Below are 13,898 nucleotides of genomic sequence, written 5' to 3'. Positions count from 1 at the left end.
TCTGACTTTCTGTAGCTTAAGTGTAATATTGGGTGTCTTGAAGTGTAGAGCAATGCAGAACAGGGAGTGACTCTTCTGTGCAGTATATCTTCAGATATTTAAGGATTCCTATCATATCCCTTTGTGATCTTCTCAAGATTAAAGGTAAAAGGTAAAGGTTCCCCCACACGTGTGCTAGTCGTTTCAAAGTCTAGGGGCTGGTGCTCATCTACGTTTCAAAGCCGAAGAGCCAGCACTTGTCCGAGGACGTTTCTGTGGTCATGTGGCCGGCATGACTAAACGCCAAAGGCACACGGAACGCTGTTACCTTCCCACCGTAGTGGTCCCTTTTTTTTTACTTGCATTTTTACGTGCTTTTGAACTGCTAGGTTAGCAGAAGCTGGGACGAGTAACAGGCGCTCACTCTGTTATGCGGCACTCGGGATTCGACCCACCAAACTGCCAACCTTCTGATCAACAAGCTCAGTGTCCTAACCCACTGAGCCACCACGTCTCTTCTCAAGATTAGACATCCCCAGTTATTTCACTCTTTCTATACAGTATTCTTGATCATCTTCATCACCCATCCCTGAAGCTGTTCATTTGTTTGAATCCTTCTCAGAATATCCAATCCTCAAAAAATGGCCTAAATAATACAGTATAAAGCAAAATATTTTCCTAGATTTGGAAACTAAGCTTGTGCTAAGCTTAAATTACATTTGCTTTTTTTTTAGCCACATCACAACTCAAAAGGAATAGCAATTAACAATTTACTCCAATAACGTTTTCATAAACATGATTAGCAAGCCAAGTACATAAATCCTATAACTGTGCATTTTCTTATCCTAAGCTTTTGTCTCTGTTGAATGTAATAATTACCTGCAGCCCATTTCTCTTACTTATCAATGCCATATTGAAGTTTCTCTTGTAGTTATCACATACATTTTGTATCATCTACAAATCTGATTAGCATTCCTCCTATCTCTTCAACCCTCCACCTTATAACTTAAAGAGTTACAGTGAATAATCAACATTTAAATTAGGCTCAGAATGAACAAAGACTTGCAACAAAAGTCAAAGATAATAATAAAAAACTTTCTTTCAACATATAAATGACAAGAAAAAAAGTCAAGGAAACAGTTGGTCCACTAAAGAGAGAAGATGGCAAGAAAGTAGCAGGCAGTAGAGAGAAAATAGAGCTGCTTGACTCATTTTTTGCATCAGTCTTAACGCAAAAAGAAACTATAGCCCAACCTACCAAAAGCATAACTGAGTAGAGTAGAAATAAAAATTAACAGAGTAGAAATAAAAATTAAAATAAGCAAGAAAATGGCTACAGCAGTGATGTCAAACTGCCGGCCCATGGGCTGGATGCGTCATCGGAAACCATAGCCATCCCATTGCCAGCAATGGCGAAAAAGCTCTGATACATTGCGCGATGTCACATGACATCATGAGTTTGACATGTCTGGGTTAGAGAGACCACCTATCTGATCTTGATGAATACAAATCACCAGGACTTGATGGATTACATCCCAGAGTTCTGAAGGAGCTGCCAGATGTTACCTCAGAACCACTGTTAATATATTTTTAAAAAAATCCGGAGAACCAGGGAACTACCACAGGATTGGAAAAGAGCTGATGTGGTCCCCATCTTCAAAAAAGGGGGGAAAAAAGAGACCCAGGAAACTACAAACCAATCAGCCTAACATCAATACCTGGGAAGATACTGAAAAAAATAATCAAAAAACAGATCTGGGAACATCTAGAAACAAATAAAGTTATAGCCAGTAGACAGCATGGGTTTGTTAAAAACAGATCATGCCAAACCAATCTTATTTCATTCTTTGCAGTGACTAAATTAGTAGACCAGCGAAATGCTGTGGACATAATATACTTAGACTTCAGCAAGGCATTCAACAAAGTAGACCACAACCTACTTCTTGGTAAACTAGAAAATGTGGGTTAGACAGCATCACCACCAGATGCATTTTTAACTGGCTGACAAACCGTACTCAATGAATAGTACTTAATGATATTACATCTACATGGAAGTAAGTATTGGAGTACCACATGGTTTTGTCTTAGGCCCAGTATTCTTCAATATCTTCATAAATGACTTCAATGAGGGAATAAAACGGGAACTCATCAGATTTGCAGATGACACTAAGCTGGCAGGAATAGCCAACATCTCAGAAGACAAGCTCAGGAAACGAAAAGATCATGACAGACTGGAATAATGGGCCCTATCCAACAACATCAAATTTAATGTGGAGAAAAGCAAGGTTTTAAACGTAGGCAGGAAAAACCAAGGGTATGAGTACAGATTAGGCGAAACCTGGCTCAAAAACAGTAACTATGAGACGGACCTTGGAGTCCTAGTGGATGATCACTTAAACATGAGCCAGCAGTATGCAGCAGCAGCCAAAAAAGCTAATACAATCCTTGGTTGTATAAACAGAGGCATAGAATCAAAAACACATGAAGTATTAGCATTGCTTTATAAATCCTTAGGAAGACCACACCTGGAATACTACATCCAATTTTGATCACCACATTACAAAAAGATGTTGAGACTTGGGAAAAAGTGCAAAGAAGAGCAAGATGATTAAGGGGCCAGAGACAAAAACATATGAAGAACAGTTGCAGGAATTAGGTATGGCCGGTCTAGAGAAAAGGAGGACTGAGGTGACACGCTAGCAGTATTCCAATATTTGAGGGGCAGCCACAAAGAAGAGAGGTCAACTTAATTTTCCAAAGCATCAGAAGGCAAGACAAGAAAAAATGGATGGATATTAATCAAGTAAAGAAGCAACCTGGAATTAAGGAGAAACTTCCTAACAGCGAGGACAGTTAACTAGTGGAACACCTTGCCTTCAGATGCTGTAGGAGCTTCATCATTGGGGAGTTTTAAAAAATGACTGGATAGCCACCTATCTGAAATGGCATAGGGTCTCCTGCTTGAGCAGGGGGTTGGACTAGAAGACCTCCAAGGTCCCTTCCAGCTCTATTCTGATTGACATGACAATCCACTCAATACTGTCTAAAGTTTGATAAGGAATCATTAGTAATTTTCTGAATACTATTTTCATGCCTCTACTGGCAGAATTGTCGAAGCTCTAGAAAATAGGTTTCTTAATAGTATGCTGTAGACCAGGGGTATCAAACTTGCAACATCACGTGACATGTCATGACGTATCGCAACTTTTTTTCCATTGCCGGCAGTGGTGTGGGCATGGTTTCGCCATGACGCATCTGGCCCACGGGCCGGCAGTTTGATACCTCTGCTGTACACTACTGCTAGAATTAACACACCAATGTGAAATTATTGCCAGCAGCACATCATACGGGAAAATGCTAAAAGAAGGTAATAGAAATGTTTTATCTTTTACTGAAATATTTGATCCAGCATTAATATAAATTAAGCTTTTTTCTTTTGGTTGTATCTCAGTTTTAAATCTATTATATCTGTATTTAAAGGACTTTTAGGTTTTCACTTTTTGAAATTGGCATCTTGCTACAATAAATAAATTAGTATTCTTTATATATTATTTATATTCAGTGCAGGATAGTATCAGACACTGTAATTAGGCCTACATTTTTCATAATTGATACAGTCAACATTTCTTGCTTGAATGCTACACAAACCTCATTAAAGGCTTAAGTGTTCTATGGACAGTACATATTTATTAATGTACAAGCATAGAATGATAAGGAATTAATTATTAGCATATAAAACTGGTCTGATTACTGTCTAGAGATTTCCTTGAGAATTTCAGGAATAAACACAAAAGCCAATCCAGTAAATAATTACTAATACTGCTAAGCAGACATAACTCTTCAATAAATTCTTAACTGCAAAGCATTTTGAAAATGTAATTTTCTCTATATTATTTATAATACATCTCTAAGAATTGCTAATGTTATATTATTATGCATGGCTACGCAATCAGCCAGGTGTTTAGACCGATCTAAACATCATTTTTATCTACCTTTTGAGTCCCTCCCAAAAGTTGTTTTATTTTGTTAAAGGTATCACTGCAGGATGTAAACTGCCTTTTACAACTGACCGATTGTGATTTTTGTCAATGCTAAGTGTCCAAGTAGTGTTCCAAATGTTTTGGATTGAACCTAAGGTGCCTATTACTATTGGTACTATTTTTACTTCTTTTGTCACAGTTGTTCTATTTACAGGTCTTTGTATTTTGTGGTTTTCTCCAGTTCTTTCTCTTCTATTGTCTCCGATACTTATTACGTTGTTTGTAAACTAAGCATTTAGTTTACAAAGGATAGACGAATTTGGGGCATGTGGCCACTTTTTGGATTTGAAAATACATCACAAGCTCTGTTGAAGTTTTTCATAAGCTGACTTTGAGCACTGACAATATATCTAGTCAATAGTGGGTCTGGCTAGTCATAAAGAAGGCAAACTGGTAAACTCTGCATCTTTGCTCTACTTTACCCTCTTTTGGGGGGGTGGGATGAACGTGGGTGCACTTCTAAACAAAACAGTGGGGCCCTTATTTTTATTACTGAAAAATGTCTATGAGACCATAAGATCCCAGAGGCATTCTTGCAAATAAAAATAATATTAGAGGTTGTGCTTTACTGTGGAACGTGTCAGCTTCCAATTTAATTAACATTGGTATATCTCTCTATACATGTGTGTGTGTGGAGGGAGTTCCCTGCTGACAAGACGACTAGCAGATACCAAGGGAGATATCTGTGGGCACCATGTTGACTTTTTGTGCTATAAACTGTGCAGGAACTGTTGCTGAAAGGATTAATGTGGTAATAAATCATTTGGGAGAAGTAGCTTGTTACTATTAAAAACTGGTAAAAATAGGCCTGAATATATAATGAGAATTGTTTTCCTTACATACATTTGATATGACTATTTCCAAAATTCCATTGCACCATTTCTTCAGTCACCCATGGCACTTAAAAGGTAGCCAAATGCATAGTGTGTGCCTAATAAAACAAAAAGTAGGTGCCCAAACTTTCATTGCCTTCTTCCCTTTTTTTTTCTCCCATAAAGTGGAAGTTATTATTTTAAGTACTAAATGGGGATATTTTATCTGAAGAACTGAATTAAAAAGTACTCAAATTGCCAAAATGAAAATCAAACTTGGGAGAACTGGATTCAGCCCCTCATATTTCATGGTGTGCCATAAGTTTAGAAATGAAACACCGAGGATCTGAGCGTGGACAAAATCCCTGCACTTAGTGTAAGCTGTTTTATTATTCACTATTTTGGGGGAAGGGGAGAGCTGTTCAATCAGTGTTGACTCCTGGTGATTGCCTGGACAAATCCCTGCCATTTTACTGGAAAGGTTTTCAGAAGTGGTTTGTCACTGTCTCCTTCTTAGGGTTGAGAGAGTGACTGGCTGACTATTCTGTCTAAGGCAGGTCTAGAATCGTGGCCTGTTTCTAGCCTGGAACTTTAACCACTAAACCATGTCTTTACTTGCACAATGCATTCACCATCATCCGACCTTTTGCTTTTGAACAGCAGGACAAATAGTGCAGAAAGTCAATCCCATATCAATCCTACAAACACTGCCAAAGCAATAGCAGAACTGGCTTTTGTCATCTTTACTTATGTCCGATCTTCCATTTTGGAAGGATTAGCAATAAAATAGATATTACACTTGTGTACTCAGTGTTGCAGCATATCCTCAGGTGAATACAGGGAGTGCAGAATTATTAGGCAAATGAGTATTTTGACCATATCATCCTCTTTATGCATGTTGTCTTACTCCAAGCTGTATAGGCTCGAAAGCCTACTACCAATTAAGCATATTAGGTGATGTGCATCTCTGTAATGATAAGGGGTGTGGTCTAATGACATCAACACCCTGTATCAGGTGTGCATAATTATTAGGCAACTTCCTTTCCTTTGGCAAAATGGGTCAAAAGAAGGACTTGACAGGCTCAGAAAAGTCAAAAATAGTGAGATATCTTGCAGAGGGATGCAGCACTCTTAAAATTGCAAAGCTTCTGAAGCGTGATCATCGAACAATCAAGGGTTTCATTCAAAATAGTCAACAGGGTCGCAAGAAGCGTGTGGAGAAACCAAGGCGCAAAATAACTGCCCATGAACTGAGAAAAGTCAAGCGTGCAGCTGCCAAGATGCCACTTGCCACCAGTTTGGCCATATTTCAGAGCTGCAACATCACTGGAGTGCCCAAAAGCACAAGGTGTGCAATACTCAGAGACATGGCCAAGGTAAGAAAGGCTGAAAGACGACCACCACTGAACAAGACACACAAGCTGAAACGTCAAGACTGGGCCAAGAAATATCTCAAGACTGATTTTTCTAAGGTTTTATGGACTGATGAAATGAGAGTGAGTCTTGATGGGCCAGATGGATGGGCCCGTGGCTGGATTGGTAAAGGGCAGAGAGCTCCAGTCCGACTCAGACGCCAGCAAGGTGGAGGTGGAGTACTGGTTTGGGCTGGTATCATCAAAGATGAGCTTGTGGGGCCTTTTCGGGTTGAGGATGGAGTCAAGCTCAACTCCCAGTCCTACTGCCAGTTTCTGGAAGACACCTTCTTCAAGCAGTGGTACAGGAAGAAGTCTCAAGAAAAACATGATTTTCATGCAGGACAATGCTCCATCACACGCGTCCAAGTACTCCACAGCGTGGCTGGCAAGAAAGGGTATAAAAGCAGGAAATCTAATGACATGGCCTCCTTGTTCACCTGATCTGAACCCCATTGAGAACCTGTGGTCCATCATCAAATGTGAGATTTACAAGGAGGGAAAACAGTACACCTCTCTGAACAGTGTCTGGGAGGCTGTGGTTGCTGCTGCACGCAATGTTGATGGTGAACAGATCAAAACACTGACAGAATCCATGGATGGCAGGCTTTTGAGTGTCCTTGCAAAGAAAGGTGGCTATATTGGTCACTGATTTGTTTTTGTTATGTTTTTGAATGTCAGAAATGTATATTTGTGAATGTTGAGATGTTATATTGGTTTCACTGGTAAAAATAAATAATTGAAATGGGTATATATTTGTTTTTTGTTAAGTTGCCTAATAATTATGCACAGTAATAGTCACCTGCACACACAGATATCCCCCTAAAATAGCTATAACTAAAAACAAACTAAAAACTACTTCCAAAAATATTCAGCTTTGATATTAATGAGTTTTTTGGGTTCATTGAGAACATGGTTGTTGTTCAATAATAAAATTAATCCTCAAAAATACAACTTGCCTAATAATTCTGCACTCCCTGTATGAACATATAAATATATACTTTTCATATAAAACCCTAATATGGTTATTCAGTGGCAACATTTATTCACATTCAAAATTTTATACCACTCATCTACTACATTACCTACACAACGTAGAACACCAAGTTCTCAAACACTGCAGTGGATTTTTAGGAATAAGTTTATGAACTTCTGGGCCATTTTCTCATTCCACGGATCAACAAGGATTCAAACCTAGTGTTTGGAAAATAAAAGCAAAACTCCCCAGTTTTTAAAACTCCTCACTCCTCAGAATTTCAGAATAATTTTAGTCAATCATTTACAGTTAAATGTTATATGAATAAAGAACAAACCAGCCTATCATTTCCCTCCAGAAAACTAGTTATATAAAAGATACCACAAGCCTCTGTTTACAGAATGAAATTGCATTTCATTGGCACAGAGACAATGACCCTTCACTTCCTTTGAACACTGTGTAGTTGCCTATTCCAGATACAGAAATCAGCCCTAATTGGAGTATTGTTTCAATGGAAAATTCTTCAATAGCTTTGGCTTCCAACAGCTGGCAAAGAAAATTCACATTGCACCATCGTAGAAACATAGTTCAAAGTGATACCAGAGCTGAATCTTGTAAAGCATAAAAAATTACCAATACACTTCATCTTTTGTATATAAAGTCATGTCTTTTGGAAATAAAAATATTTCTTTAATTATTGCACAATTTAAATATTGCACTTTTATGATCACAATAATTTGTTAAATTTAATATTCTTTCAAAAAAAATCAGAGTATTTTTAAAAGCTTGGTTTAAAAAGCTAAGCAAGTCATTGCTTATAAAAAAAATCATTTTCAGCTCAATAAGACTGAGTCCAGAATGTATAAGGCAGGGCTTTTCAACCAGTGGTACGGGTACCACCTGTGGTACATTGGCACCTGGCAGGTGGTATGCGACCATCCTAGAAAAGTGACAGCGGGGGAGGGGAATGAGCTGAAGCAGAGGCAGCACCGCACAAGCCTGAGCGAGAGATGGCTGGAACTGCAGGGCTGTCAGGACTCAGCGGATGAGCCAGGATCAGCGCTTCTTCGGGGCTGTCAGGCTCAGCGGAAGTGACAGGATCAGCGCCAACCTCCAGCTGGAGCTCGGCGCTGATACTGGTGCTTCTGCTGAGCCCAGAAGCACCGATCAGCTGGAATGTTGCAGCATCTCCCGGGCCTTGTGATTTACATTCAGATGCTTGTCAACTGATTCATATTTATGATGCTCACAGTGTCCCAGGGTCATGTGAAGTGACCAAAACTTGCTGCAACTACCCAGCAGACGGGGGGGAATAAAAACCAAACCAACCCACCCCACCCCCGCTGCCAATCCTCAACAGAAATGCTCACAATGAAAACCTCGGACAGGAGGAAGAGTGTCGCCAGATGGGCAGGCAGGTATCTTGCTCAGCTGTGGCTTGGGGGGCACTTTTTTCAGTGCCATTGTAACTTTGAACAGTCACTAAGTGAACTGTTGTAAGTCGAGGATTACCTGTACTTCATCACCTTTTTCCTTTTTGGGGGGTGGGTCATCAAGTTTTTGACACCTTGCTAGGCAACTGGTGCTACTCAGATGTTGCCATATGCTAAAAGTGGTACAGTGGGTGAAAAGGTTGAAAAGCCCTGGTATAAGGCATAAAATGCACCTCAAACTTTGCCTTCTGTTCCAAGTCTACCCTAACTGCATTCCCACCAATTGGTAAATGAGGGCACAGAAATCTCTCTCTCTCTCTCTCTCTCTCTCTCTCTCTCTCTGTGTGTGTGTGTGTGTGTGTGTGTGTGTATGTATACAGGGGATGAGCCCCAAAGATTTCAGCACTAGTTTCTTCCATCTTCACTCTCATGCCCAGTTTGAGCTGCTTGCTGCATATAACAATAGACAGAAAAAGTCTTACTCAATAGAAATGATAAATGCAAAACAGTAGAGTATGACTAGGGATTTTCAGTAAATGCTGATAAAGACAAAAAATAATTTCCTCCTTAAAGGCATCTCCTTCCATATGTATACATTAGGATATTTCATATTAAGCCACACACAACTACTGAACAATAAAATATTGCAATACATACTTTTAATTTTTGTAATTGGTTTCTTTTCTCTAATATTACATATTTGGATATTTGGACATTTGGCTGAAGGTAAAAAAACCCACCTCCAATCAATAGGGTAATCAAAAAAAGTTTAGCTGCAACACAGAAGTCAAATTATTCACAACTAAAATAGAATAACTGAGTATTCCAAACTGTTGCTTCTGTAAATAATCATGTTGTTGTTGTTAGCTGCGAAGTCGTGTCCGACCCATCGCGACCCTATGGACAACATTCCTCCAGGCCTTCCTGTCCTCTACCATCTTCTGGAGTCCATTTAAGCTCACGCCTACTGCTTCAGTGACTCCATCCAGCCACCTCATTCTCTGTCGTCCCCTTCTTCTCTTGCCCTCAACCTTTCCTAGCATTAGGCTCTTCTCCAGTGAGTCCTTCCTTCTCATTAGGTGGCCAAAGTATTTGAGTTTGAAGGCCAGGATCTGGCCTTCTAAAGAGCAGTCAGGGTTGATCTCCTCTAGGACTGACTGGTTTGATCGCCTTGCAGTCCAAGGGACTCGCAGGAGTCTTCTCCAGCACCACAGTTCAAAGCCTCAATTCTTTGGTGCTCAGCCTTTTTTTATGGTCCAACTTTCACTGCCATACTTTGCAACTGGGAAGACCATAGCCTTGACTATACGCACTTTTGTTGACAGGGTGATGTCTCTCCTTTTTAGTGTGCTGTCTAGATTTGCCATGGCTCTCCTCCCAAGGAGCAAGCATCTTTTAATTTCTTGGCTACAGTCCCCATCTGCAGTGATCTTGGAGCCCAGGAAAATAAAATCTGTCACTACCTCCATGTCTTCCCCATCTATTTGCCAGGAATTGAGAGGGCCGGATGCCATGATCTTGGTTTTCTTAATGTTAAGTTTCAACCCATGTTTTGCACTCTCCTTCTTCACCCGCAACAAGAGGCTCTTTAGTTCCTCTTCACTTTTTGCCATTAGAGTGGTATCATCTGCATATCTTCGGTTGTTGATATTTCTTCCGGCAATTTTAATTCCAACTTTTGATTCGTCAAGCCCTGCCTTTCTCATGATGTGCTCTGCATATAAGTTAAATAGGCAGGGCGACAGTATACAGCCTTGCCGGACTCCTTTCCCAATTTTGAACCAATCAGTGGTTCCGTGTCCAGTTCTCACTGTTGTTTCTTGGCCCGCATATAGGTTTCTCAAGAGACAAATAAGATGGTCTGGTACGCCCATCTCTTTAAGAACTTGCCACAGTTTGTTATGATCCACAAATAATCATAACCAGTCTCAAAATGAAAGGGAAAGAAAACAAGGAAATTCAATCTCACCACTACTCTGAAAATTCTCACTGAATTTCAAATTTTCTAATTTATATATAAAACTACTTCAGAAGGGAGAAAAGCTATACAGCAACAGATGAAGTAACAGCATTAGTCAACATCAATGCCTTGTGATTTGTTTTAAAAAAAACTTAAGACTTAAGTCATTTTTTCCTTTCCTGCCAGAATGCTGAGCACTGAAAAATGACATATTTCAAAGAACTTGATCCAGTTCTAAAGAAACTGGTTAAATTAACCAATTATCAGAAAAGATCACATGAACTCAGAGCCTCCATTTTTGGGGTGTGTGAACTGTTTTGAAATGAAGTAGAAAGAATAGGAATTTTGTACACATTCAGCAGAAAATACGCAAACAAATCTTGTGCTCTTGTCTTTCCTTCAGCATAGCTGAGAGATATTAGAAACATTTGTTTCCATTTTACATAGATTTTAGTTTGTTCTTGTGTAAAACAGTCAATATTAACAGTAGTCAGTGGCAATACTTTAAAATCCAGTATGCTTTCACTAGACCAAATTGAGGCTGATGTATGTATAAGTGTATATGTATATTTGGTGTAATACTTCAGTTTTGCTAATATCAGTATGATATGATCATTGAAGTTTATTCACTTCAACCACTTTCTCAATCACAATGGAGAATAGTAACCAACATGGAAAATATATAGTCTGTAAAAGCATTTTTTTTTAAATTCCATTTATATCCCGCCCTTCTCCGAAGACTCAGGGCGGCTTACAAGCTTAGCAGTAGCCTTCATTCTATGTATATGCCTGCTTATTAGGGCTTTCACACACACACACACACACCCAAGCGGCATTATTACAAAGCCAGCTTAATTGCCCCCAACAATCTGGGTCCTCATTTTACCTACCTCGGAAGGATGGAAGGCTGAGTCAACCTTGAGCCTGGTGGGATGCGAACCTGCACTAATTGCAGGCAGCTGGTGTTACTTAAGGAGGCATTAGTCCACTGCTCCACCAAGGCTCTTACTAACTACAATTCTAAACAATAGATCCATGTGATTACACATATTTTATTTCAAACATAGTTTGGAAATCTTAATTATTGTAAACATGCACTGGTAATTCTATCAGTTTTAAGCCTATAGATCAGTGGTTCCCAACCTTTTCTATACCCCGCACCCCTAGAACGCTTGATATATTCTCGCACCCCTTACAGAAGTTCAAAATAACGGCAATGAATTATGCATATACACTATAATTTTGAAAACCCACATTTTCACACCCCTGGTTGAGAACCCATGCTATAGATCAAGAGAACAAGGATTTCTTCCACTAATACTCACAAGTTTTTACAGTTGTATTCAAGAATTAAATATAGCAAAACATAGTTTTAACGGCCAAATTTAAATATAACTTGCTGTTATTTTCCAGTCCCCTGAGTAACATATCAAAATTGTAGTTGTTGAGATCCGTTAATGCTTTTTATCTCCAGCAATGTTATTAAAATGTTTTCCTGCAAGTAATATTCGCAGGCCTAAAAGCATTAGCCGAGCAAGGCCCAATGATACTCTCACGTAAACATCCACAATTTTAGATTTATTATTTTTTAAAAAACAACAACAACAACAACACCCTTGTACTGCATCATGGACACAACTGCAGCATGGAACAGACCCTTTTATTTTTACATCTGGAAATAAGGAAGAGTACGGAGGGTGTGTGCTGAATGTGAACACGCCTACCAAAGGGCAAGAGCCAGCCTAAACTCTTCTAATATTGTCCTTGTTGTTGTTAGTTGCGAAGTCCTGTCTGACCCATCGCGACCCTATGGACAATGTTCCTCCAGGCCTTCCTGTCCTCTACCATCTTCTGGAGTCCATTTAAGCTCACGTGTCCTAGGTCTGCATTAAAAAAAAAAAACTGAACTTGGGAGAGAGAGGGAGGGAAGGGGGGAGGAGAGGAGAGAAATGCCCAGGTAGGAAAATAACTTAAGTTTATAAAGAAAAGGGCACAGAAGCCTTTGAACTGGAAAACGAACATCTCTCCCCCCCCCCGCCGTCCCAAAAGAACTCACATCGCTATTTGCCAGCTTGATGAACTTATTATTAGTTGGGAAGAGAACTCTCTTTTTTTTTTCCTAGCGCTATTTCAAAGTTTGCGTTCTGCCTTCGGTTGGTTGGCTGGCCCTAACCGGAAAACAGGTCTTAAGGCCCACGCGGAGGGGGTGGTGGTCTGCCTTTGGAATAGCCCAGGGGTCGGCAACCTCGGCTCTTTTATGACTCGTGGACTTCAACTCCCAGAATTCCTGAGCCAGCTACGCTGGCTCAGGAATTCTGGGAGTTGAAGTCCACGAGTCATAAAAGAGCCGAGGTTGCCGACCCCTGTTGAATAGCCAAAGGGGCAGAGTACACCAAAGGCGCCAAGATAAAACGCACAGCTCGGGCAAGGCACCGCCTCCTCCCCCCCCCCCCGCCAGTTCAGCCGAGGGTCTGTTCCTCCAACACGCCTCTCCCCCCCCCCTCCTGACAAGTCTCCCTCGTGCTGCCGTCCCGGACGGCGCCCAGCCCGAGAGCGGGAGATGCGACGCGGCCACAAACCGCCGCTCTCCCAGCTCGAGAGGCGCCAACCCCCATCCCCACCGCTCCGCGTCCCCACCCGCTCCCACCCCACTTGCCCGCGTAACGCCCGAGTTGTTTCAAAGCGCAAAGACACACACACACACACAAAAAAAAAAAAACCACGAGTGGGCGGAGGCGGCCGAGCCAGCGTTCCCCAGGCCAGAGGCCAGCCGGGGTCTCCTCACCTTAGTGGCCATGGTGGGCTTCGGCGGCTTGTCTCCCCGCCTCCGGAGGGAGCCTGACTGGCGACTCTGCTTTTAAGGCTCCCTCCTACTGGGCCGCGGCGGCGCTGAGGGGGGAGGAGGAGGAAGGCGGCGGCGGCAACGGCAGCGGCGGCGGCACGGCTCCTGCTCCGTTTTCAGGCCAGCCGCCGCCTCCCCTTCCCTGCCTTCGCCGGACTTCCAGCCACCCGAAGGCGAGGAGCTCCCGAACTGGCGGCCAGGCAGAATCCGGGCTGCCAGCACCGCCTGCGCTTCCTCTCGCCTCCTGCCTCTTCCTGGTCGCTTCGCCCAGAGCCAGGGGCGGGGTTTCCACGAAGGCGTCCCGAAACATAAAGCAGGAAAAAAAAGGGGAGAAAAAGAGCCCGAGCCGTCTCGCCGAGAGCCCAGCATCGCCTGGGCGCACGTGTGCTGGTTTGGCGGAGGAAGGGAGCGGGAGCCGAGGGGAAGGAACTTGCCTCCCAATTC

At 41.6% G+C, this 13,898-nt stretch overlaps 1 protein-coding gene across 4 annotated transcripts in view; it reads right to left on the bottom strand.

Moving 5' to 3' along the window:
- SNX9 (sorting nexin 9) overlaps positions 1-13,698 on the bottom strand; it is a 43,332-nt gene extending 29,634 nt beyond the window's left edge. The window contains exons 1-2 of one of the 4 annotated variants that reach the window (XM_083352774.1): positions 13,398-13,698; positions 12,337-12,519 (exon numbers count right to left, since the gene is read on the bottom strand). Coding sequence is in view for 1 of the 4 variants with exons in the window: in XM_083352773.1 (XP_083208899.1) it covers positions 13,398-13,409 (12 nt within the window). In the remaining 3 variants the exon portion in view is untranslated. Of the gene's footprint in view, positions 1-7,328; positions 7,399-12,336; positions 12,520-13,397 lie in introns of those variants that run through there. The other 3 variants (XM_083352775.1, XM_083352773.1, XM_083352776.1) reach the window with 3 other exon arrangements.
- Between the last annotated feature and the right edge of the window lie 200 nt (positions 13,699-13,898).

This window comes from Vipera ursinii, assembly GCF_947247035.1.
Source record: "Vipera ursinii genome assembly, chromosome: 1".
Lineage (NCBI taxonomy): Eukaryota > Metazoa > Chordata > Lepidosauria > Squamata > Viperidae > Vipera > Vipera ursinii.
Note: the sequence above shows the minus strand (reverse complement) of the source record. Positions and strands in the feature narration are given on the sequence as shown.